This window comes from Ziziphus jujuba, chromosome 3 (genome assembly GCF_031755915.1).
Source record: "Ziziphus jujuba cultivar Dongzao chromosome 3, ASM3175591v1".
Taxonomy (NCBI): Eukaryota; Viridiplantae; Streptophyta; class Magnoliopsida; order Rosales; family Rhamnaceae; genus Ziziphus; species Ziziphus jujuba.
The window spans coordinates 27398493-27423451 of NC_083381.1; the positions used below are offsets into that span (position 1 = coordinate 27398493).

Consider the following 24959-nt stretch of genomic DNA (forward strand, 5'->3'; position numbering starts at 1 on the left):
ACTTTAAAAAACTGAAATTGTTTGTGATTGAAAGCCTTTCTTGGGTTGCTTTCAATTCAAGCAAAGTCAAGCTCACAATGAGGGGAAAAAATGTGGATTAGATAAGTTGTTTTTGAAAGTACAATAATGATGAAAACGGACAGACATAGTGACCCTTTTTCCTCAATCAGCCAAAACAGAATCCTGATCTAACACGCACTGGAAATCTAGCTACTAGTACAACATGAGCTTGTCTGTATTTGTTTCGAAAGCACGTACTCTTCAAACACCACCAAAAGATCTTAGCCTCATTATTGATATCTTGTACACAGAAAAAGCCTAGTTGCTTCATCCTCTTCATTAATCATCAACCAGTTCTGCATTCTTTGAAACCAATTTCATTACTCAAAAAAACCATCATTTTCCACTATAGCAGGTTCAACTAAAGAATCAACCGTTAAAAAAAAAAAAGGTTAATAATAGTTACAGTTATTATAATTTGATTAATTGAATAGGCATACCCTATGGAGTAGTCAAACAAGAAGATATGTTCCCCTACTCTCAAAGACAGTTTTTACTTCTTGTCACAAGGCAGATTGAGAAGTGGGTAATCTATTTGTGGTCTTCTTTCATGCGCATGAGGCAAAAAAATAAATAAATAAATAAACCAGTTTGATTAATCAATGAGGTGACGTTATGGATGATGCAAGTAATATTCCAACCCTAATGACACTCAGAGATTTTGTGTTTGATAGAAAGCCGCGTTGCGGGTTACGTGTCAATGGCTCTTTATTGGCAATTTGTTTCCATGGCTATTTATTTTATTTATCCACAAAGCCACCTGTGCCTCTTTTCTGTTAGGAAATCTTGTTTTGTGGCACACAAAAAGTCGAAATTATAAAAATAAAAAATTTATGTGTAAAATATTGAAGTAAAATATATATAAAATAATTAATAATTATAGAAAAAATTTTATTATAATAAAATAATATAATAATTATTTTTCTAACATAAAAAAAGTATAATTGATAATATTTTTTTTTTATAATAGGAGAAAACACATTTTTTTATCTAGAGAAAAGATACAAATATTTAGAAAATGTTTTTTTTCTCTTTCTAATACTTTTCTTCTATCTTTTTCTCTCTCAAAAAAAAAAAATACGAATATTTAAGAAAAACACTTTTAATTTTCTCCATATAAAAGAAACACAAATATTTAGGAAAAACCATTTCTAATTTTCTCTCTCTAATATTTTCCTTCTCTCTTTGTTTCCATTTTTCTCACACCAATAATGGATTTGGCTTCTACATGAAAATGAATTGAGCTCTTTTTCAAAATGGGATGGCTTTCCAAGTGAGAAGTTGTACACATTTATAGATGCATATGGATAGTATTGCATGCTCCTTAGATGGAGTTCTATTTGAAATTGGATTCTCCTTTGGTGGATTGAATTCTCCTAAGCTAGTAAAGTTTAAATTGAATTTATACTCTGACAATTTAATACCTGCTGTTAAAAAAGCTAAAAAGAGTCTACAATCTTCCCACCTCCTTTGATCTGTCCAATGCTTCATAAAGAAGCAAAAGTGGCTTTAGCCTCCACATTGTCTTTATATATTAGTCACTTGCCAATGTGTTATCTACTGCAGTGCCTGAGACAGAGACAGTGAGAGACTTTGTGTTTGATAGAAAGCAAAGTTAAATTGAATTTATCCTCTGACAATTTAATACTTGCTGTTAAAACAGCTAAAAAGAGTCTACATTCTTCCCACCTCCTTTGATCGGTCCAATGCTTCATCAAGAAGCAAAAATGGCTTTAGCCGCCACATTTTCTTTATATATTAGTCACTTGGCAATTTGTTATCTACTGCAGTGCCTGAGACAGAGACACTGAGAGACTTTGTGTTTGATAGAAAGCAAAGAGCTTGGGAAAAAGAATGTCAGGGCCTCAGTGCTGCTCAAACCCTCCAGTACTCGATCCAAGCTGTGGAGCAGGCCATGTTCAGAAACTTGCTGGCCTTGATACCTATGTCACTGGCTCACCTGATTCTAAGCTTGCCATTCTTCTTGCTTCTGACGTTTTTGGTACTTTTCCATTTCCTTTTAATATTCTGCACTATTTCTTATTTTTATGATCTGGGTCGTTTTAAGTTTTTTTATTTTTGCGGGTTTAAGTTTTTTATTTTTTTTTTTTTGGTCTTGTATTGTTAAGTGATGGAATTATCAGTTTCTTTTTTGTTTTCCGATTTTCTGGGATTTTTTTTGTTTTTAAATTTTTTAATTTGGTGAAGGAAAAAGGGGACTTAAGAGGAAAAAGAAAGCCGGTGTTTGATCTCATGAAAAGTTTTGTAAATATCTGACTTTAAATACAATAAATTGTTTATAAATAGTTTTCTCAGGTCATGATCAAACAAGGATTTGAAGATACTTTGGTTTGTTTCCCATGTGGATAACATAAGTTGGGCGATTTTCTATTCCTTCTTTTGGGAATGGAAATGGCTTTATGCTTAAGGATTTGAAGTTTGTTTTTAATGTTGCATTTAAGTAATTTTCTTACTGTTTACTTGTTTTCGTAATTTCTTGATGGATTGAAGGCTGTTTTAACATTCCTCCCAACAAATGTTGGGTTTTGCCTCCTTTTATTTGCTTCTTGCTCTGTTTGGGATATGAGAGTGGTGGAATATATATGTTACTACTGGGATTATCTTTTTTCGCTTACTATTGATTTTGCTTCGTTATTTCATCACCACTACAATTTTTTAACTTTACATGTTGGATTTTTTCCTTCATGCAGGATATGAAGCACCAAACTTGAGGTATGGCTTATTGATTCATTTGCATGGTCTGCATAAAATTATGGACTGAAATCTCTTTTTTTTTTTTTTTTATAGCTTGTGGATTCCAAAACAATAATTTAGTTAAAAATTATTTCCTTCTTTGAATAAGAATTGTGTTTTCATATCTGATTTGGCATACTGTGTACTTTGTTGCCACATTACTGTATCCACTTTCGGAAACTGATGAACAATAGCACCGTATTGTGTGTCCTGTTTTTTAAAGGTATCTGGCAGACAAGGCTGCAGCTGCTGGATTCTTCGTGGTGGTTCCCGATTTCTGGCACGGAGATCGCTATGTGCCTAAAAATGCTGAGAAGCCTCAAGACGGCCTTGATGTTTGGGTAAACAAACATGGAACGGTCAGTTTCTAATTTTTCAAATATGACTGAGATTTTTTACAATTTTAAGCTACTCTTCTATGTCTAAAAAGATGCTTGAATCTGCAGTAAAAGAATTTCATTTAGAAATAAAAAATTTTAGAGCTTTATCGGGGAGTTTACGTTGTCAGCTGAGATTTTTAGTTGTTTTAACAGGATAAGGCAGCCGTGGAAGCAAGATCACTAATTGAGACATTGAAAAGCAAAGGTGTTACTTCAGTTGGGGCTGCAGGCTGCTGTGTGGGCGGTGAGTTTGTTCACATATTTCTTTGTTTCTTTTTTTAATTAGCTTGACGAAGTACTTTCACAAACAGAAGTTAGATAAGTAATTTTTATTAGTCTAGTCCATATAGAAATTTGTTGCTTGGAAATGATTTATATAAACATGTTTTCAGCTAAGATTGTTGTTGAACTTGCGAAAACTGACATTATCCAAGCTGCTGTGCTGCTACATCCTACATTTGTCACAGTGGAAGACATCAATGGTATGATTTGTGCTCTTTTGATATTTAGAAAACCATATTCATGGATTATTTGGTCAAAAGGTGTATATGAGACAGCTTAGTAACCTTTTTCTCCTAAATATTGTGCTATTTTTTTGGCCACTATATTTTACATTTTGCAATTTCCTGTTCATATGTATCAGAGCACTATTAGTACAGTAGATAGCTTGATGTTTTGCTATACTTTCAGAGGTTAAAGGTCCGATTACGATTCTTGGAGCTGAGATTGACGAGATTTCTCCACCAGCACTCATTAAACAATTTGAGGCTGTCTTAGCAGGAAAATCTGGGGTAAGAATATCTTCCATTACAATAGTTCTCAATAAAAGATAATTCATCATAGATTCTTGGTATGCATTTTACTTGTCCTGTGTTTCTTCTTATTTGCTAATTGATGATCGATTATGTTCAGGTGGAGTTCTTTGTGAAGGTATTTCCGAAAGTTGCTCATGGATGGACCCTAAGATATGATACTGGAGATGAAGAGGCTGTCAAGAATGCAGAGGCGGCTCATCAGATCGTGTTGGAATGGTTTTCTAAGCATGTTAAGTGAAGGTGTTCAACATAGTACTCCATCAATGTTGCCTAAGATGGGAACACCATGAAACTCTATCAAAACTCCTTTATATTTGTAAACGGTTTGAATTGAATAAATCCCGTGCGATGCATGGTATCTGTAATTGCAATAAATGATTTTTGAGATATATGTAATTGTAATAAATAATTTTAAAAAATAATATAATAAAAATTGAAATTGAGTAAGAAATATTATTCTATAATTATATATTTGATTGATTGAAAGTTGAAAAATTATTTATTCCATGATATATTTATAGATGAATATTTTTAAAATTTGATAAGAATACAATTTTATTTGGAATGATGAATGTAAATTTTTTTTAATTTTTAAAATTAAACCATTGTTTCAAATTTAAGTATTTTTTTATTTTTTAAATTAATTTGAAAACTATTCATGTATGGTTACTATCTATTTTCAATCTAAATATCGTAAATTTAATTGTATTTATGTCTTCAAAGGAAAAAAAAATATTGGTTTTCTAAATAAATAATTAGTCTTATTTAAGTTTTATTTGTTTTAAAAAATAATTATTATTTTAAAAGGGTATTATTTATTTACTTATTTATTACCTTCTAAAAAATGAAAATATGATTTATTTTGGCTTTTTTAATTTTATAATTAATTCTTAAATTTATTATTACTATTTCAAAATTATTATGACTCATACACGTGACACATACGGTTTTTTTTTTATATATATATTATATTGATAATACTTGGGACTTTTGTCTATCATAATATATGAATATACTGAATTTGTTGTGTGGAATTCATAACAATGTTCAAACAAGCTTTTTCATTTTATATGGTTTAGGTACAAATGGGGTGCAAGTAAAATCCCAAAAACGAACCATTCCAAACAGACATTTTCAAATACTTTTGGGTTGCAAAACTTAAAAAACTGAAATTTGTGTATGAAAGAGCCTTGCTTGGGTTGCTTTCAATGAATTTCCATTACCACACCCTACTTCAATTCAAGCAAAGTCAATCTCACAATGAGAAACATGTAGATTAGATGAGATGTTTTCGAAAGAAACAATATTGATGAAAACGGAGAGACATAGTTATCCATTAGTTAACCAAAACAGAATCAACTGCTCGTACCAAATGAGCTTGTCTTTAATTGTGTCTGGATTCAGAGAAGAGAAAGCCCATACTCTTCAAACCCACCAAAAGATCTCAGCCTCATTTTTGATAATTTGTACAGAACTAGCGTCAATATGTCTGCTATGTGGAAGTCCTATTGCTAGTGTCATATACGTAGCGGAAGCCTGATCGAGATTAAATAAAGTGTACAATAAATTATGTCATTATCCATAAGTTTACTAACCTTTAGCGTAGAACCTTCCAAACTATTCTTTAAGCGACAGATCTACTTGTGGACGCATCTGATCACAAAAGAAACAAGAAGATTAATCTGAAAAAACCTCTGAAACTTACAGTTTCTGTTTTTCTCTCAAGGTGTTTTATTTTCTATTGAGATTCTAAATCTCTAGAAAATAATACGTAAAACTTATTAACTGGAGGCTAGTAAATAGTATATTTATAGACTGCTAACCCTAATCCTCCTAGGGTTTAATAACACCTTGGGCCTAATTAATGGGCTCCTTCTCGTATCTTAATAATCAATTAAATGGGCTCTATCAATTAATGAGCTAGTTTGGGGATCCTACGGCTCATTATTAATTAAGGCTCCTAATCATGGATTAGCTTGCTCCAAGAGCATTAATCCAACAATCTCCACTTGCTCTGAGCAAGCCTGGGACCGTGATCTTATCTGGTGCTATTCCACTAAAAGCCCAGATGTGAACTCCAAGATTAATAATATTTATATTAAATGTATTTTTCCTTTGTCAAATATTAATAATTAATTGATAATAATTTCTGTCAATCAATTAATTATTTATTCTCTTAACTTATTAGGTTCTCTAACGGATCCAATGCACTGGCCAGTGACTTTCAACATCCGAGTACCGAAACATGTCAAGAGGATATTTCATACAAATTCTTTTTTGTATATTTCATAAATACTTAGCAATCAAAGGACCATAATTCCCAAATCATCAAGATATTGGCCGTTCAAAAATAAACCTCACCTATTGATAATTCAAAGAACCATAGTCGCTTAATTACCTATTTATAATATACTCAAGATTAAGAAAAATAACATATTTAATATCGCTTGAGAATTAATACATTTCACAGAAATTTATCCTTAATTAAATCTCTTCCGATCCTCTCAGAATGACCATAATTCATTCCAATATTTTATAATAATCAAGACAGATTATTTCATAAAATATTGCAGTCTAAATAAAGTGCCCAACTTTATTTAACAACTGTGAGATAATTCATTAATTATGAGAACCTATGACCATGTCTTCTATGGACATATCCATATGATCATATACTACATAATTAATCTGGACCTCATACGTAAAATAAAACGTGCATAAGAATTGAAAATCCATACATTAAATCAGAAAATGAAATTATATTTAGTCTTGCTCCTAGAGTATAAATGTAACCAACTCCCTCTTACTCTAAAGTAAGTCTGGAATCCTCTTAACACCTATATAATTTATATGCTTCTCAAACACACGTTCAGGAAGAGTCTTAGTAAAAGGGTCTGCTAGGTTCTCCTCAGATGCTATCTTAGTAACCACTGTATCTCCTCATATGCTATCTCCTCTATCAAGTGGTACTTTCTTAATATGTGTTTCTGCTTTTTGTGAAACCTGGGTTCTTTGGACTGTGCTACGGCCCCACTGCTATCACAGTAAAAGGTAATGGGCCGATCTGCACCTGGTATCACATGGAGATCCAAAAGAAATTTCTTAAGCCATACAGCTTCCTTTGCAGCTTCAGATGCAGCTACATATTCAGCTTCAGTTGTGGAGTTAGCAACACAAGTCTGTTTAACACTCCTCCAACAAATGGCTCCTCCATTTAGGGTAAACACATATCCTGATGTTGATTTGCTAGAATCAATATCCCCTTGAAAATCAGAGTCCGTATAACCAAGGGTTTCAAGACTCCCACTGGAATACACCAACATATAATCTCTTGTTCTCTTTAAATACTTGAGTATATGTTTCACGGCAGTCCAGTGTTCTACTCTGGGGTCTGATTGGTATCGGCTTACTACTCCCACCGCATGGCAGATATCTGGCCTGGTACATAGCATGGTATAGATGAGACTACCAACAGCCGAAGCATAAGGTTTCTTACTCATGAGTTCTTTCTCTTCAGGAGTTTTTGGTGATTGCTCCTTAGAAAGATGAATTCCATGTCTGAAGGATAGAAGTCCCTTTTTGGAATTTTCCATGCCGAACCTGATCACTATTTTATCAATGTAGGAAGCTTGGGATAGAGCTAACATCTTCTCCTTCCGGTTTCGTAAAAGTTTGATTCCTAGAATATAGTTAGCTTCACCCAAGTCCTTCATATCAAACTGCTCTTTCAGGTAACCCTTTACGTCTGACAACACTTTCACACTGTTTCCAATTAACAGAATGTCATCTACATAAAGAACTAGAAAAACAACCACTATTCCTTGAATCTTTTTATACATACATGGTTCATCAGGGCTTTTCTCAAAACCATATAATTTGATAACTTAATCAAACCTGATGTTCCATGATCTGGATGCTTAGTTAAGTCCATAAACAGACCTATGCAACTTGCAAACCATGTTCTCTTGACCATTTGTTATAAACCCTTCCGGTTGCTGCATATAAATGTCCTCTTCCAGCTTCCCATTTAGAAAAGTTGTTTTGACATCCATTTGCCAGATCTCATAATTGAGAGCTGCTGCTACAGCTAAGAGAATCCGGACAGATTTAAGCATGGCTACTGGCGAAAAGGTTTCATCATAATCGATGCCCTCTTTCTGAGTGTAACCTTTTGCCACCAATCTAGCTTTGAAGGTTTCAACCTTCCCATCTGGTTCTCTCTTTCTCTTGTAGATCCACTTACACCCAATTGGTTTTACCCCTTTAGGTGCTTCTACAAGAGACCAGACTGAGTTAGAATTCATAGATTCCATCTCACGGTCCATAGCCTTTCTCCATTCTTGCACATCAACATCCTCCAATACCTCTCTGTATGTGGTAGGGCCGTCATCAGGATTATCCAAAACGACTTGATAAGTCTCTCCCAACAAGGCATACCTTACAGGTTTACATATCATTCTCCCACTATGAGTTTGTTGCACTGGTTGTTGTACATGTATAGGAGGATCCAAGTTTTGTGATTCAAGTGGATTATCAATCTCTTCATTATATCCTTGTTCTTGAGTTTCTTGAATTTGGTCCTGAGCTATTTCCTGTGTTTGTTCACCTTTGGGTACATTTTGTACATTTTCCCCTCTTTGAACATCAACAGGAAACAGGGGTGGAAAAATAGGAGTTTTTGGTGGATCTCGAACTGAGTCAAGCTCTTCAAGAACCACTTTACTCTTAGGTTTAAAATTGTTCATATAATCCTCTTCTAAGAAAGTGGCATTAGTACTTACTATCACCTTATTTTCCTTTGGATTATAAAATATTCCACCTCTCGTTCCTTTAGGGTAGCCAATAAATATACATATTTCTGTACGAGATTCCAATTTATGAGATTTCTGTGCTAAGACATGTGCTGGGGCACCCCAAATCCGAATATGGTTTAAGCTGGGCTTGCGCCCTTTCCATAATTTTGTGGGTGTCTTTGAAACAGATTTAGATGGAACCAAGTTTAGTATATATAAAGCTGTTTCTAAGGCATATCCCCAAAACGATTCAGGTAATGATGAATAACTAAGCATCGTCCTCACCATATCGAAAAAGGTTCTATTTCTCCTTTCAGAGACTCCATTTTGCTAGGGCGTTTCAAAAGATAATAATTGAGAAATGATCCCCTCTTTAGCCAAGTAAGACTTGAACTCTCCAGACAAGTATTCATCACCTCGGTCAGACTGAAGCTGTTTGATATGGACACCTAATTGCTTTTCTGCCTCAGCCTTATACTCTCGAAATTTATCAAAAGCTTCATACTTATGGCGCATTAGGTAAACATAACCATATCTTGAGTAGTCATCAGTAAATATGATGAAATACTCATACCCGCCTCTTGCTTTAACACTCATTGATCCCCATACATCAGTATGTACCAATTCCAATTGTATGGTGGCACGATTTCCTTTGGCCTTGAAAGGCCTCTTTGTCATTTTACCTTCTAAACATGATTCACATACTAGTATAGGTTCAAAGATCAAGTAATTTAAAATTTCACTTTTAACCAAACCATAAATCCTGCTAGAATTAATATGACCCAATCGCAAATGCCATAGATAGGTTTCATTTGAAACCTTCCTTTTCTTAGATAAGGGAAGTTGCTCATCATCATTAATTTCAATGGCATTAATACTATAAGACAAAGGAGTTAAAAAATATAGACCATTCATGAATAATCCGGAACAAATAAAAGTATTATTACTCTTTATTGAAACTGAGGAATTAAACTGTACTGTTAAACCATGTTCAACTAAACAACTAACAAAAACCAAATTCCTCTTAAAATCCGGAACAAATAAACAGTCTAATAAACTTAAAATTTTATTATCAAAATATAACTTTACTAGTCTTACTGCCATTACGGAGACATATTCTCCGTTTTCCAACTTCAAGCTTCTTTGTCCTTTATTGAGTGGGCTGCTTTGTTTGAACTACTGCAAAGAATAACAAACATGGTTAGTGGCTCCTGAATCAATGATCCATTTGTCATTGTAATTCTCCACTAAACAAGCCTCAACAATATTTAGACTACCCATACCTGATTTAGGACAGTCCTTCTTCTAGTGACCTTTCTGTCCACACTTGAAACACTTGCCTTTCGGCTTCTTCATTGCAGCCGGTTTGACAGCTGGACCTGTTCTGTTCTGCTTCTTGTTCTTCTTTCCACCCTTAGGCTTCCCTTTAGGCTTTGAAGAACTTTCAGCATGATAAGCACTTTCTTGCTTCCCGAGAGACCTTTCAGCACTCTCAAGCTCATGCATCGATTCAACAGGAGTAAGCTTTAGTTTGTTCATATTATAGTTCATTTTGAACTGACTAAAGCTATTCAGTAGAGATTCCAATATCATGTCTATCTTCATCTCTTGTTCCAGCTTAGCCCCCATCACTTCCGCAGTACTGATGTGCGCCATCATCTTTAAACAATGGTCCTGCACACTTCCTCCAGTCATGCGAGTGTTCATTAATGCCCCTATAGCTGCTTGTCTAGCAGTACTGCTATTTTTAGCAAACATCCCATCTAGAGTCTGAATCATTTCTGACACACACTCCAGACTATCAAGTTGCTTCTACAAATGTTCTACAATGCTGGCAAGAATATAACCGCTGTTATATTTACCCGTTGCCAATCTGCAAATTGCTTCTTAGTTTCCTCTGAAGCATTAGCAGTGGGCTCCTGAGGTTTCGGAGTTGTTGTAATGAATTTAATTCTCTCCAAATCAAGGACAATATAGAGAATGGTTTTCCATAGGTCGTAGTTATTTCCATACAATGGTTTTTTATTCAAAATTGTAGCTAGAGGATTAAAGGATGCCATTTTCTGAAAATTAAAATACACACATATTAACACGTAATCAACACAACAAACATACAAATATGTAGATCCCTTAAACTACTTATTATTAATGTTTATTATCAGAAAAATTTAATTTTTGAACATAGTATATTTTAATGTCCTACTAAGTTAGCTCCCAGAAAAGGTAAGGTGGGTCTCAGACTCCTTAAAAACCGACTTCCTTAGACAGAGCCTTCTTAGATAACCCCAAAATATACCACTCAAAATTGATTAAAAAATTAAAGCTTTTTGAACCCGATATGTATAGTGTCCTACCAAGTCAGCTCCCAGGAAAGGTGAGGTGGGTCTCAGACTCTTTAAAAACCTATCTCCTTAGACAGAGCCTTCTCAGATAACACAAACACACATCATTCAAAATTAATTTTAAAATCAACCATTGTTTCAATAATCTTTGGGCTTTTAATAACACTAACAGAGCCTCGTTGGGAGGATTATTAATATCATTAAAAATGAATGTAATAACCATTAATTTTAATTTCAAAATTATCTTTAATATCTAAGTATTGTCGACGTTGGGCCGTACAACCTTATTAAAATTTTGAAATTATTTTAGATCCAATCCAATAAAATCTGGTTATGTTTATCCGTTGGGGCATCACATAACCATTTTATTATTGGACCCTTAATGGAGCCCGCAGGTTTTAAATTAATTAAATTAATTCTTTAAAACCTTCACCCATTCAATATTTTACATTAATTAATTAGGGTTTTCCATAATAATATTATCTAGATACAAAAATATTATTATGCACATGTATATATCAAATGATGCAATTATATGGAACCACCTATTCTAAATGACATGTTAAGCACATATCACATGTTATATCCATATAATTTAAACAATTATAAACATAGAATAATTAATAGGCCCTAATTCATGGTTTCCTAGAAAAGAAAAATTACAAGTCCAATAGGCCCAAAAAGCCCAACTTAATATCTGGCCCGTACTTCTTCTTTTCTTCAGATCTTGCAAGTAAATGGGGTGTGGGCCAAGTTAGAATTGGTTTCTAGGGTTTTTAGCCCAAAAAATACAAAACCCTAACAAGTCCTCTATTGATCCCGAGCACTAAAACCGCCGCTAGTCGCCACAAAAACCTCGGATCACCATGAAATTTTACAGGAAGGTAGATATCCAAATAAGGAATCTACCCACAAAAAATCATCAAAATCAGATCATGCACGTGCCTCCACGGGCCTGATGAATTCAAGAGCGTGAATCCCACTCTCAGCCGCTTTGAGTGGCGCGTGTTGGCGCGTGCAGGTGTTTCCAGGTACCGTTCTCCTCCCACCGATCCTCCTTCATGTCCTTCAACTTCTTATGATATTGATCTATCAAGCCGCAGCTCCAATACACACGAAAAATGATGAACAGCAACGAGTATACAGTTTTTTCCGGGTACTTTTACATATTTTTCCAATAATTCCGAATTTACATAAATAAATAAAAAACAAATAAAATTGCAGGAAAAATAAATAAGTAAATCAATCAAGGAGGAAACCCTAATTTTATGATTAGCCTCCTTGTTACATCCAAAAAAAAATATACAAGCAAAATTTACCATGAATTAAGGCCAAAACCAAATCATTCATTCATAATAAAAAATATATAAATAACATGAATAATAGAATCCTAGGTGCCATATATCTAATATACATCATATATACATGAAAAATAAAAAATGGATTCGTTTTATCACACACCGATTCAATCACGGCTCTGATACCAATTGCTAGTATCATATACACAGCGGAAGCCTGATCGAGATTGAATAAAGTGTGCAATAAATTATGTCATTATTCATAAGTTTACTAACCTTTAGCATAGAACCTTCCAAACTATTCTCTAAGTGATAGATCTGCATGTGGGCGCACCTGATCACAAAAGAAACAAGAAGATTAATTTGAAAAAACCTCTGAAACTCACAGTTTTTGTTTTTCTCTCAAAGTGTTTTATTTTCTACTGAGATTCTAAATCTCTAGAAAATAATACGTAAAACTTATTAACTGGAGGCTAGTAAACAGTATAGTTATAGACTGCTAATCCTAATCCTCCTAGGGTTTAATAACACCTTGGGCCCAATAAATGGCCTCCTTCTTGTATTTTAATAATCAATTAAATGGACTCTGTCAATTAATGAGCTAGTTTGGAAATCCTACGGCTCATTATTAATCAAGGCTCCTTATCATGGATTAGCTTGCTCCTAGATTATTAATCCAACACCTATGTCATCACCACGTGTTCAAGTGGGGTCAGACTTCCTTCGTAGAGACATTGTTTGTCAACCATAATTGAGGATAAATTCATGTTTTGGCATTTGGATAAGCAACAAATAAAAATAAAAAAGGTGAAAAGTAGATTGCTTTCGATTCGTTTCAGAATTGAAAAAGCAATTATTTTTGGCTTTTTCCTTCCTCGTCAAAGCATTTTGGTTTGCAAGATCCACTTAGTATAAGTCGAGTTGATAAAAGTCATACTTTTTTATTTATTTTTTGGTTCAGATTCGAATATATTAGCAAATCCATAATGCTGTTAATTTGAAAAAAAAAAAAAAAAAAGCGTTTTCCTTTACGAATAATTTTGTATGTAACAAATATAAAATTCCGGTTTTATATGAACAAGTTGAGAAAATATATGTTTTATTTTATTACATGATTTCCTTCAATTATGTCCAGTTTTTCCACTGTTTATATAGTCCTTGCAGGACTGTTGAAAAGTAGCCAAGAAAATGAGAGAAAGAGACAACAACATACTAAGCAATGTTGCGGGCCATGTTGACAGACTTGGTGGCCTTGACTCATCATGTCACTGGCTCTCCTGATTCCAAGCTTGCCATTGCTCTTGTATCCGACTTTTTTGGTACTTTCTGTTTTTTTTTTTTTTTTTTTTTAATATTTTGCATTTTTTTCTTATTTTTATAATCTGGGTCATTTTATAATCTTCTAAATTTTACACATTTTAATTTTCCTGCAGGATACGAAGCGCCAAACTTGAGGTATATGGGTTATTACATAATGAAGATAGTGTTTATGAGATATTTGCATGGTCTGCCTAAAATATCTAGTATGATTAAGAATATGGATTCCAAAAGGATAATTGAGACTACTGATTCCGACAAGAATTCTGTATTTATCCAAATTGAGATATATAAACTTTTATTTTTTACTTTATACTCTTTTTGAAACTAATGCTAACTGTGTCCTGTAACAAAGGAAGAAAGCAGACTAGTATGCTGCTTCTGGATTCTTTGTGTTGGCTCCTGACTTTTTTCATTGAGATCCTTATGTGCCTCAAATTGCTGATGGGTTGTAAGTGTTTGGGTGAAAGATCATGAACCCGTCAGTTTTCTAGTCTTTTGTTAAACATGGCTTTGGGAATTCTTTACAATTATTTAAGCCTGTTTGTTGGTGTCCTAATGATACTTTGAATTTGACATTCTCAGTCTCCATAGTTAAATGTTCTAAAAAATAAACTCAAAATATTGTCAATATCAGTGGTCTTAATCCACCTTTTATGAAAGACAGGGAAAGAAACTGAGATTTCTAAACTGTCATAGTCCTATTGTTGATTCTATATTGGTTAACATTTTTAGCTTCTGAAGCCTATTTTTAATGGTTTCAAAAGTTTAAGGCGTCTGTTGATGCAAAATCATTTATTGAAGCATTGAAAAGTAAAGGTATTTCTTCAGAAGGGGCAGCAGACCAGGCTTCTGTTGGGGTGGTATGTTTAATTATTCATCACAAATTTCTTCGTTACTACTTTTTAATTTTTTCACCAAGTACCTTTTTCAAAAGTTAAAGTGCCAGTCTCATCATTAGTCTTACCCCATATAGACATTTGTTGCTTAAGCTGACTTTATATAAACCTGGTTTTGTAAAATAAAAAACTGTTGCGCAAAGATATTTTTTGGCATGTTATAATAATTTGTGGTCGTGACGCTATAGATGATGTAGTGTCTCCTTGTGAGTACTATTCCAAATGAGACACCACGTACTATGTCCCTTTTCATGGCTATTTATTGACTTACCCACAAAGACCATTGTGCCTCTTTTCTTTGAATTAATTACTTGGCAATTTGTTATCTTCCACGAGTGCTTGACACAGAGAGAGAGAGAGACTTAGATTTTGTTTTTGATAGAAAATAAAGAGTGAAAAAGAATGTCAGGGCCTCAGTGCTGCTCAAACCCTCCAGTACTCGATTCAAGTTGTGGAGCAGGCCATGTTGAGAAACTTGGTGGCCTCGACTCCTATGTCACTGGCTCACCTGATTCCAAACTTGCTATTCTTCTTATTTCTGATGTTTTTGGTATTTTTCTGTTTCCTTTTAATATTATGTGCTATTTCCTTTTTGTTTTCCCATTTTCTGGGTTTTTTTATTTTTATTTTTACTTTTTTGGGTGATGATAATAGGGGATTTAAGAGGGAAAAGGAAGCCGTTGTTTGGTCTCACGAATAGTCCTGTAGATTTCTTGACTTACAATAAAGTGTTATAAACGATGTTTTTGAAAATCAAAAAAATAGTTCTTAGTTCATGGTCAAACAAAGATTGAAGATTCTTTGGTTTGTCCTCCAGGTGGATAACATAAGTTGCGGTGATTTTCTATTTCTTTCGAGAATGGAAATCTTTTCCTGCTTAAGGATTTGAAGTTAGTTTTATTGTAGCATTTAAGTAATTTTCTTACTCTCTACTTGTATTCGCAATTTCTTGATGAATTGAGGGCTGTTTAACATTCCTTGTAGTAAATATTGTGTTTTTCCTTCTTTTATTTGCTTCTTGCTCTGGTTGGGATATGAAAGTAGTAGAAGTTATTGTTATTTCATCACCACTACAATTTTTAAACCTTACGTGTTGGATTTTTCCTGCAGGATATGATGCACCAAACCTGAGGTATGGCTTATTGATTCATATATCTAATATATAGGGTTTGCATGGTCTGCTAAAGTTATGAACTGAACTATCTTTTATTCATAGCATGTGGATTCCAAAAGAATAATGTAGTGAAAGATAATTCTTCTTTGGATATAAGAATTGTGTGTTTATGTCTTATTTGGCATACTGAGTACTTTGTTGCCACATTACTGTATCCACTTTCAGAAACTGATAAACAATTGCGTCTTGTTGAGTGTCCTGTTTTTTAAAGGAAGCTGGCGGACAAGTCTGCAGCTGCTGGATTCTTCGTGGTGGTTCCCGACTTCTTACACGGAGATCCTTATGTGATTAAAAATCCTGAGAGGCGTTTAGAAGGCTTTGATGTTTGGTTTAAAGATCATGGAACGGTCAGTTTCTAATTTCTTAAGCATGTCTTGAGACTTTTTTACAATTTTAAGCTGCTCTTATATGTCTAAATGATACTTGAATCTGTAGTAAAAGAATTTCATCCATAAAACAAATTTTTAGAGCATTATTGGGGAATTTACATTGTCAAGCTGAGATATCTAATTGCTATGCTATTATTGATTCTACATTAGTTAACATTTTAGTTGTTTTAACAGGATAAGGGAGCTGTCGAAGCAAAATCAGTAATTGAGGCATTGAAAAGTAGAGGTGTTTCTTCAGTTGGGGCTGCAGGCTTCTGTTGGGGCGGTGAGTTTGTTTGCATATTTCTTTGTTTCGTGTAGTTTATTTATTTATTTATTATTATTTCTTTTCAATTAGCTTGACAAAGTACTTTCACAAACAGAAGTTGGATAAGTAATTTTTATTAGTCTAGTCCATATAGAATTTGTTGCTTGGAGATGATTCACATAAACCTGTTTTCAGCTAAGGTTGTTATTGAACTTGCGAAAACTGACATTATCCAAGCTGCTGTGCTGCTACATCCTTCGTTTGTCACCAATGAAGACATCAATGGTATGATTTATTCTCTTTCGATGTTTAGAAACTATAGTCACAGGTTATTTCGTTAAAATGTGTTTATGAGACAGTGCACTTTTTGCAATTTCTAGTTCATATGTACCAGTGCACTATTGGTAATGGTGGATAGCTTAATGTTTCGAAATACTTTCAGAGGTTAAAGTTCCGATTTCGATTCTTGGAGCTGAGATTGACATAATGTGTCCACCAGAAGTGGTTAAACAATTTGAAGCTGTGTTAGCTGGAAAATCTGGGGTAAGAATATCTTCCATTAAAATGGTTCTCAATAAAAAGATAATTCATCATAAATTCTTGGTATGCCTTTTACATGTTCTGTCTTTCTTCTTATTTGCTAAATGATGTTTGACTATGTGCAGGCGGAGTTCTTGGTGAAGATATTTCCAAAAGTCGAGCATGGATGGACTGTAAGATATGATGTTGGAGATGAAGAGGCTGTCAAGAAAGCAGAGGAGGCTCATCAGGACCTGTTGGAATGGATTTCTAAGTATGTTAAGTGAAAGTGTTCAACATAGTACTCCATCAAAGTTACCTAAGATTTTAGAACACTGTGAAAACTTTGTCAAAACTCCTTTGTATTTGGAATGGTTTGAATAATAATACTTGGAACTTTTTCAATTATTGTGTAGAATTTATAACGATGTTCAAACAATCTTTGTCATTTATATGGTTTACATACAAAATGTGGTGCAAATAAAATCCCATACGAACCTACCCTAAACCGATATTTTTAATTTTCTTTTTGACTTGAAAAAACTGAAATTGTATGCCTTTCTTGGGTTGCTTTCAATTCAAGCAAAGTCAAGCTCACAATGAGGAAAAAATTGTAGATTAGACGAGTTGTTTTTGAAAGTACAATAATGATGAAAACGGACAGACAAAGTGACCCTCAATCAACCAAAACAGTATCCTGATCTAACACGCACTGCAAATCTAGCCACTAGTACAACATGAGCTTGTCTGTATTTGTTTCGAAAGCACGTACTCTTCAAACACCACCAAAAGATCTCAGCCTTATTTTTGATATCTTGTGCACAGAAAAAGCCTAGTTGCTTCATCCTCTTCATTACTCATCCACCAGTTCTGCATTCTTTGAAACCAATTTCATTACTCAAAAAAACCATCATTTTCCACTATAGCAGGTTCAAGTAAAGAATCAACCGTTAAAAAAAAATTAAAAAAAGAAAAAGAAAAAGAAAAATTAATATTAGATACTGTTATTATAATTTGATTAATTGAATAGGCATATTCTATGGAGAAGTCAAACAAGAAGATATGCTCCCCTACCCTTGGACTCGGTTTTTACTTTCTTGTCACAAGGCAGATTGAGAAGTGGGTAATCTATTTGTGGTCTTCTTTCATGTGCATGAGGCCAAAAAAAAAAAAAAAAAAAAAAAAAAATCAGTTTGATTAATCAATGAGGTGACGTTATGGATGATGCAAGTAATATTCCAACCCTAATGACTATGTGCAGCAGGCTCAGTGTGACCACTCTTTTTTATCTCCAATTTTTTGTTTTCGTCTTCAAAGTGGCTTAGAAAGAGAGACTTTTTTGTGTTTGATAGAGGAATTCAGGGGAAAGAAATCAAGAATGGCAGGGCCCCATTGCTGCTCAAACCCTCCAACCCTAGACCCAAGCTATGGAGTAGGAAGTGTTGAGGAATTTGGTGGCATCAGCTCCTATGTCACTGGCGATCCTCGATCCAAGCTTGCTGTTCTTCTTGTATCTGATGCTTTTGGTACTTAATTGATTGTTTCCTGTTTGATATTTTGTATTCTTTCTTATAATCTTTATGATCTGGGGGTCATTTAATGAATTTATTTTTTATTTTTTATTTTTTTATTTGGGGATTCTGTTTTCATTTTTTCGATATGTTTGGCACTATTTTTTTAAGTTGCAAAGATTTATTGGTTTTTCTGAACTTGTTTTGGTAATTGATGGAGCAATCAGATTTTGATTACTGTCGCTTTTCTTCTTGCTTTAGGACATACTTTGCTTGAATATACTGTTCTACAGAAAAATGATTGCATGTACGAGTTTTATGTGAAAGAAAATGGGTTTTTAAGCATTTTTCTTTTATATATATATATATAGATATATATATATATCTACATATTATGTACTAATTTCATCCTATAGGTAATACATTTTTCCCTTTCTTATTTTGTGCTAGTTTGGCTCTGTTTGTGTACAAAAGAAGTAGAGGAATTTATATGTAATTACTGATAAAGATTGTGCGCTTTGTCGTTTTTGTATACAAAAGAAGTAGAGGAATTTATATGTAATTACTGATAAAGATCGTGCGCTTTGTCGTTTTGTCCACCCCTACAATCTTCTTACTATACTTGCTGGATTTTAACTTCAGGATATGAAGCACCTAACTTGAGGTATGGCTTACTCAAATATATGTACTTTTAGAGGTTTTGCATAATCTGACAGACTCTCCAAACTGAATTTCTATTGTAACTTAGCATATAAAGTAACTGAGGCTAACGCTTTCTACAAATCAGTTTTCTTTTTTCTTTGGACAGAATTGTGTCCTTATTCGAAATTGTCATATACTCTATACTCATTTGTAAAGTAATGCTGGTTGCTTCCTGTTGTTAAAGGAAACTGGCAGACAAGGCTGCAGCTGCTGGATTCTTTGTGGTGGTTCCTGATTTCTTACATGGAGATCCCTATGTCCATGACAACCCCAATAAGCCCGTTCAAGTTTGGATAAAAGAACATGACACGGTCAGTTCTAGCATTCAAATCCTTTCTAGTCTTAAGATGCTACAAGTTTGTCTAATTGATATGACTTAAAAAAAAAAAAAAATTCATCTGGGAATGAAATTTTTCAGTGTTTTAATGAGGAATTTCACATTGTCAGCTGTCTGAAGATGAGTGTGAGTTCACATAGGTAGGTCTATTGTTAATGTTCTGAAAAAAATGAGAATAAATTTCCCACAACTTATGGTCTTGTTCCGCCTTCTATGACTGTGATTGAAACTAGGATTTTTGTAACTATAACCCAAATACTAATTTTGGTTTTACAATATTAATGTTACAATGTTAGCATCTGAAGCCTTTTAGTTGTTTTTGACAGGATAAGGCATTTGAAGAAGCAAAACCAGTAATTGGAACCTTAAAAAGTAAAGGTGTTTCTGCAATAGGAGCTGCGGGCTTCTGTTGGGGCGGTGTGTTTAATCTCGTACTTTTTTCTGTTTCTTAGTTTCTTTTCTTGGATTACTAGTTGCTTTTTCTCATCAAAGCTGCTGCTTTAGCTGATTTTGTGTCAACCTGTTCTCAGCAAAAGTTACAATTGAACTTGCGAAGTCCGGTTTTATCCAAGCTGCTGTGCTTTTACATCCTTCATTTGTCACTCTGGACGATATCAAGGGTATAAATTCCTTCTTTTCAATATTCAAAAACTATGTTCATTTCTAAATTATTTTCTTTGAGCAGCACACTTTGAACTTGTAGTATAGAAACTTATAAAAATCTTTTTTCAGTCTAATGGTTTATGTTTTGAAATACTTTCAGATGTTAAGGTTCCAATTTCAGTACTTGGAGCTGAGATTGACCCACTTTCTCCACCGGAACTCTTGAAACAATTTGAAGAGATCTTAGCTGCAAAATCTCAGGTATATGACTATCCTCCATAGAAAATATTTCTCATGGACACTCATCATGTCCTTGGTATTCCTTTTTAGGGCACTGTTTTCCTCATTCTGGCACAAATCTATCTGTTTCTCTGGATCACACCATTTTGCATGATTTTGATCTATGCAGGTGGATTTTTTTGTGAAGATATTTCCAAAAGTTGCACATGGATGGACCATGAGATATAAGATTGAAGATGAAGAGGCCGTCAAGAAAGCAGAGGAGGCTCATCAAGACATGTTGGAGTGGTTTTCTAAGCATGTTAAGTGAAGTTGTACAACATAGTACTTTCCATTACCAAAAATTAAAAGTAATAATGTAATAGTTATCATTAAAAGCTGGTGAAAATGTTCAAAAGATTTCTGTCATTTATTAGGGTAATGGATTTTAGAAGTTTAACAAGCTATTAGTATCCGAACAAGATGAAGGAGGGATTTCAGATTGGATATTCTGGATGAGGATCATTAATGGTGGTTTTTAAGAATCTGAAAATGGTTTGCCTCTGCTGCATGGTACTTAAGGAGATCGTTGATAGGCTCGTGATGAATATGGTTTTCTTTATATATTTAACCAGAAAAAGAAAATTGAACCAAAAGATAAAGGGAAAAAAACGGTTGATGAAGGAAATCACAATTGTAAAAAGGAGAAAAACTCTGCTTGCCAAAGCAAGAGACTGCTCCTTTTAAACATAAAGTTTATCCCAAAAAATTGGTTTATTGCTTTTGATAAATACCTTATGCTACCTACAAAATCCAACAAAGTGATCAAGCTCACTGGTTTATACTGTCTTTGTTTCATGGAAAAAGTATAAAGCAAAAATAGAAGCAAAACTGCTTGCCTACAAGATCCATGAAGGAGAGGAAGAAAAATATACTATAAAAAATAAATTGCAAAATACTAAACCAAATAAATAAATAAAAAAGAAGATATATCTCGGGCATTATCAGTGAAGTTTACATCATATTCCAAGCTTTTCTCTGTTGAGATTTGTTAGCATTATAGTCAAGAGTAAAACATTTTCCAGGATTCATGATATGGTTAACCCTATAAAATTAAATTGTTTTTCTTTGAGTATCAATGCATAAAAACTTATAGAAATAAACCATGAGTTGCTTTGTCTTACCAAACAAAACGTGGTAAGCAAGGCAGAGTTGAATTTGAGCTATGAAATGTCTGAATTCATTTTAATACAATTTTCCACTTCTTTTAGATGTTATTTGATTACAGTATCCTCGATCTGTTTGACGTCATAGATGATGCAAATTCCATTGCAATATAAATTAGAAACACTTACTTTACCAATGCTATCAATATTTCTGTCTTATATTGTCTTCTAAATTGCAGACACAGAGATAGAAAGTGATAGAATGGCAGGCCCTCAGTGCTGCTCAAACCCTCCAATCCTCAACCCAAGTAGTGGAGAAGGTCATGTTGAGAAAGTTGGTGGCCTCGACTCCTATGTTTCTGGTTCCCCAAACACTAAACTTGCTGTTATTCTCATATCTGAGGTTTTTGGTATTTTTCTTTTCTTGCTTTGAATATTTTCTCTACTTTTCTTATTTTGATATCTAGTTATTAGATTTTACCCCAAAAAAAAAAGGAAAAATATTCAATATAAGTTCTTTAAATTCCTTGGTACATGATGTATCAATAAGTTTTCTGTACAGCATACTCATCTTCTAACTCCAATTATTACATGTTTTATCCATTATGCAGGATATGAAGCACCAATATTGAGGTTTGGCTTATTTGTTTTCTGCAGCTACATTTATAGGTTTTTCATATATATATATCCAAACTGCTTTCAAAATTAAGAGTTTGTCTAAGAAGAAATTTGCCTTTTATGCTCTTTTCGAAACTAATACCGGCTTCCCACCTCCATCTTGCTGTAAAGGAAGATAGCAGACAAAGTTGCAGCTGCCGGATTCTTCGTGGTGGTTCCTGACTTCTTACATGGAGATCCATTTGTATATGATAATCCAAATAGGCCTTTACCAGTTTGGTTAAAGGATCATGAGCCGGTTAAGTTTGATTCTTTTTCTTCCCCCTACTTTTCAATTTTTTACAATATGTTGATGTTAAAATCTCATTCTCTAAACTCTTTTTAGCTTTTTCAAAATTAACAGTACAAAGCATTTGAAGAAGCAAAACAAGTAATTGAAGCTTTAAAAAGCAAAGATGTTTCTGCAATAGGAGCAGCAGGGTTTTGTTGGGGTGGTGAGTAATCTTTTGAGTTTCAGTTTTGATAAACACCCAAAACAGTGAATTTTTTCCATTAGTTTAGTAATCTTTTGTTTGATTACTCTGACTAATATAAATCCTAATCTCTCAGCTAAGGTTGTTGTTGAACTTTCAAAGATTGATCTTCTCCAAGCTAGTGTACTATTACATCCTTCATTTGTCTCTCTGGATGATATCAGAGGTATAATTTCTGTAGATCTTCAATATTTTCCAAGAACATTCATTAGCATGCTTTTTTCTTTTTTTTCTTTTTTTTTCTTTTTTTTTTTTTTTTTTTTTTTTGTTTCTTCCCTTTGCATAGGAACAACTTGAAAGAAAGATTGTTTTTTCATACAAAATGTTGGTTAACCTTCTTTACCAAGTTCCACTTTGGTGACGTTACCACCAAAAAAAAAAAAAAAAAAGGGAAAAAGTTCCACTTTGTTGAATTTCAGTTTTGTTTGTATATTATATTATAAAGTCAAACTTCATACCCTTGATCTCCTTTTAACATTACGTAATTTGAACCATAAAATAATATTCATATTATTATATTCTCTTTTATAATATATATGTTCGTTGCCCCAACTGGGTGTTTGAAATTGAAATTTTCTTCCGAAACTTTCAATTATGCTCTTCTACCTTGAAGTTTCTTGCAAAACCATTTTAACCTAATAACCTTGGCAGCCTTGTTTGATTGCCAAATACTATATTTTTTATCTCCTAGAGGAGAAGAAAGAGCAGCATTGCAGAATTGACTCATTCGCTCAAAAAGAAAATAATTAATGGTCAAAAATGCTGTCTTGAAAAACACTTTCAGGGGTTCAGGTTCCAATTGCAATACTTGGAGCTGAGATTGATCAATATTCTCCTCTAGAACTCTTGAAACAATTTGAAGAGATAATAGCTGCAAAATCTGTGGTATGTATGTATATATGTATGTATGTATATGTATAAATAATATTGGATTATTTCCTCAGTCAAAATAGTCATGCTAAATGATGATTGCTTTGTTACACACACACACACATATATATATATATATATATATAGACTAAATCAGGTCAGGTCCTTAAGATCAAGACTTAATACTTACCAACTGCAACATATTGCAAGATAATTTTTTGCCTGTAATATGTTGCAAGATATTGGTTTGCATCAAATTCTGAACTTAAGAACCTGATATGAATTTGGTCATATATATATATATATATATATACACATACATATATATTATCTAGATTGATAGTTATGTGAAGATATTTCCAAAAGTGGCGCATGGATGGACAGTGAGATACGATGCTGAAGATGAAGCCGCTGTCAAGGTTGCAGAGGAGGCTCATCAGAACTTGTTGGAATGGTTTTGTGAACATCTTCAATATTGAGGGTGTTACAACTTACAACATACATGGGATAATAATAATATCATTGCCTGAGATAGTATGTGGAACTTCATCAGAAAATTTTACGAGCAAAAAAATTTACAAGCGAAAAAATAGACATACAGAGTTTGTTTGGGAATGTTTTTACAAATAACATTTATCAATAAAGAAAAAAGAAAAAGAAAAAAAAAATAGTAATCCAATCCAAAACAATCTAATCCAATCCAAAACTGATCGGCATCGCTTTCAGTACTACAAAAGTCATCATGCCAGGTGGTGTTACATGTTCTAATCATGAAAAATTAAAAATAAATTTGAGCTCCAACCGTGGAAAAATATGGATTAAAACATGTGGGTGAGACTTTATAGGAATCTAATTTGGGGGACCCAAGAATATAAAAGCATGAAATTGAAACAGCAGCACATGAAGAGTGATTTGTCTAGTTCTATTTTGTCTATATGGTTGCTGTTTAGAATTGCTTTGCCACCACACAAACACAAAATTATGTTGGAGAAATTGGAAAAGGACCTGTTTCTTAATTTTTGCAGCCCTAACACATGAATTATCCATTACCCAAAATCAATTCCACAAAAACCCCATCTAATCTAATCATAACTAGGATTTGGATAAGGTGGAGATTTCTTTTTTCTTTTTTATTTTAAAAAATAAGTGTAACTCTCTTTGGTCTTTACAAAAAATTGGTCTTCTCCAATGGATCATTTGTTTTATTTATTTATTTTTTCCACTTATGAAAGATGACTCCATGGTCATGGGCTCATAAAAGCCCATTTCCATTCCTTAAAAATCATAACAAAAATTTTTTAGAATAAAAAAATCATATAAAATGATTAGTCACTATACAATATACATCACAAGACATTGCTTTTATGATTTAGTGAACTTTTTTTTTTTTTATAATGACATGGTAAAAAGTAC

General features: G+C 33.4%; 6 protein-coding genes and 1 long non-coding RNA gene across 9 annotated transcripts; 5 read left to right on the forward strand and 2 right to left on the reverse strand.

Moving 5' to 3' along the window:
* Positions 1–78: 78 nt before the first annotated feature.
* On the reverse strand, positions 79–1629 carry LOC112492384 (uncharacterized). Its single transcript, XR_003056740.3, has 2 exons — positions 501–1629; positions 79–363 (listed from the first exon to the last, which is right to left on the reverse strand). It is a non-coding gene; the product is annotated as an uncharacterized LOC112492384 (long non-coding RNA).
* Positions 1630–1769: 140 nt separating this feature from the next.
* On the forward strand, positions 1770–4460 carry LOC107423234 (endo-1,3;1,4-beta-D-glucanase-like). The gene is made up of 7 exons (XM_016032760.4): positions 1770–2062; positions 2772–2793; positions 3038–3173; positions 3348–3438; positions 3587–3676; positions 3885–3985; positions 4107–4460. Exons 1-7 carry the CDS (start codon positions 1915–1917, stop codon positions 4245–4247), a joined length of 729 nt encoding a protein of 242 aa, XP_015888246.3. The 5' UTR covers positions 1770–1914; the 3' UTR covers positions 4248–4460.
* A 5647-nt stretch (positions 4461–10107) lies between these two features.
* LOC132803173 (uncharacterized) lies at positions 10108–10581 on the reverse strand. Its single transcript, XM_060815446.1, has one exon. It carries the CDS (start codon positions 10579–10581, stop codon positions 10108–10110), a length of 474 nt encoding a protein of 157 aa, XP_060671429.1.
* A 3080-nt stretch (positions 10582–13661) lies between these two features.
* On the forward strand, positions 13662–14750 carry LOC132803174 (uncharacterized). The gene is made up of 4 exons (XM_060815447.1): positions 13662–13761; positions 13876–14027; positions 14527–14622; positions 14736–14750. Exons 1-4 carry the CDS (start codon positions 13662–13664, stop codon positions 14748–14750), a joined length of 363 nt encoding a protein of 120 aa, XP_060671430.1.
* A 192-nt stretch (positions 14751–14942) lies between these two features.
* Positions 14943–17392, forward strand: LOC107423237 (endo-1,3;1,4-beta-D-glucanase-like). Its single transcript, XM_016032766.3, has 7 exons — positions 14943–15208; positions 15769–15790; positions 16044–16179; positions 16396–16486; positions 16664–16753; positions 16911–17011; positions 17134–17392. The coding sequence occupies exons 1-7, from the start codon at positions 15061–15063 to the stop codon at positions 17272–17274; spliced, it is 729 nt and encodes a 242-aa protein (XP_015888252.2). The 5' UTR covers positions 14943–15060; the 3' UTR covers positions 17275–17392.
* A 461-nt stretch (positions 17393–17853) lies between these two features.
* Positions 17854–20788, forward strand: LOC107423219 (endo-1,3;1,4-beta-D-glucanase-like). Its single transcript, XM_048477206.2, has 7 exons — positions 17854–18513; positions 19141–19162; positions 19385–19511; positions 19864–19954; positions 20068–20157; positions 20301–20401; positions 20550–20788. Exons 1-7 carry the CDS (start codon positions 18366–18368, stop codon positions 20688–20690), a joined length of 720 nt encoding a protein of 239 aa, XP_048333163.2. The 5' UTR covers positions 17854–18365; the 3' UTR covers positions 20691–20788.
* A 744-nt stretch (positions 20789–21532) lies between these two features.
* LOC107423220 (endo-1,3;1,4-beta-D-glucanase) lies at positions 21533–24748 on the forward strand. 3 transcript variants are annotated; one of them, XM_060815659.1, is made up of 7 exons: positions 21533–21935; positions 22137–22158; positions 22315–22441; positions 22547–22637; positions 22753–22842; positions 23461–23561; positions 23694–24000. In XM_060815659.1, the coding sequence occupies exons 1-7, from the start codon at positions 21788–21790 to the stop codon at positions 23727–23729; spliced, it is 615 nt and encodes a 204-aa protein (XP_060671642.1). In that variant the 5' UTR covers positions 21533–21787; the 3' UTR covers positions 23730–24000. The 3 variants fall into 3 exon arrangements, with proteins under 3 accessions (XP_060671642.1, XP_048333162.1, XP_048333161.2); XM_048477205.2 differs by having other exon boundaries at positions 21537–21935; positions 23913–24748; XM_048477204.2 differs by having other exon boundaries at positions 21547–21935; positions 23882–24703.
* The last annotated feature ends 211 nt before the right edge of the window (positions 24749–24959 follow it).

Bases quoted from the DNA above. Each gene is read 5' to 3' on its own strand.
- LOC107423220 (XM_048477204.2), top strand. From the start codon at position 21,788: ATGGCAGGCCCTCAGTGCTGCTCAAACCCTCCAATCCTCAACCCAAGT. The intron at 22,159-22,314 runs GTTTGGCTTATT...CTTGCTGTAAAG, and splicing joins TATGAAGCACCAATATTGAG to GAAGATAGCAGACAAAGTTG. The intron at 22,843-23,460 runs GTATAATTTCTG...AAACACTTTCAG, and splicing joins CTCTCTGGATGATATCAGAG to GGGTTCAGGTTCCAATTGCA.
- LOC107423219 (XM_048477206.2), top strand. From the start codon at position 18,366: ATGGCAGGGCCCCATTGCTGCTCAAACCCTCCAACCCTAGACCCAAGC. The intron at 19,955-20,067 runs GTGTGTTTAATC...ACCTGTTCTCAG, and splicing joins TGCGGGCTTCTGTTGGGGCG to CAAAAGTTACAATTGAACTT. The intron at 20,402-20,549 runs GTATATGACTAT...TGATCTATGCAG, and splicing joins TCTTAGCTGCAAAATCTCAG to GTGGATTTTTTTGTGAAGAT.
- LOC107423234 (XM_016032760.4), top strand. From the start codon at position 1,915: ATGTCAGGGCCTCAGTGCTGCTCAAACCCTCCAGTACTCGATCCAAGC. The intron at 2,063-2,771 runs GTACTTTTCCAT...TCCTTCATGCAG, and splicing joins TCTTGCTTCTGACGTTTTTG to GATATGAAGCACCAAACTTG. The intron at 2,794-3,037 runs GTATGGCTTATT...TGTTTTTTAAAG, and splicing joins TATGAAGCACCAAACTTGAG to GTATCTGGCAGACAAGGCTG.
- LOC132803173 (XM_060815446.1), bottom strand. From the start codon at position 10,581: ATGATTCAGACTCTAGATGGGATGTTTGCTAAAAATAGCAGTACTGCT.
- LOC132803174 (XM_060815447.1), top strand. From the start codon at position 13,662: ATGTTGCGGGCCATGTTGACAGACTTGGTGGCCTTGACTCATCATGTC. The intron at 13,762-13,875 runs GTACTTTCTGTT...ATTTTCCTGCAG, and splicing joins TCTTGTATCCGACTTTTTTG to GATACGAAGCGCCAAACTTG. The intron at 14,028-14,526 runs GTATTTATCCAA...TGGTTTCAAAAG, and splicing joins CTGATTCCGACAAGAATTCT to TTTAAGGCGTCTGTTGATGC.
- LOC107423237 (XM_016032766.3), top strand. From the start codon at position 15,061: ATGTCAGGGCCTCAGTGCTGCTCAAACCCTCCAGTACTCGATTCAAGT. The intron at 16,487-16,663 runs GTGAGTTTGTTT...ACCTGTTTTCAG, and splicing joins TGCAGGCTTCTGTTGGGGCG to CTAAGGTTGTTATTGAACTT. The intron at 17,012-17,133 runs GTAAGAATATCT...GACTATGTGCAG, and splicing joins TGTTAGCTGGAAAATCTGGG to GCGGAGTTCTTGGTGAAGAT.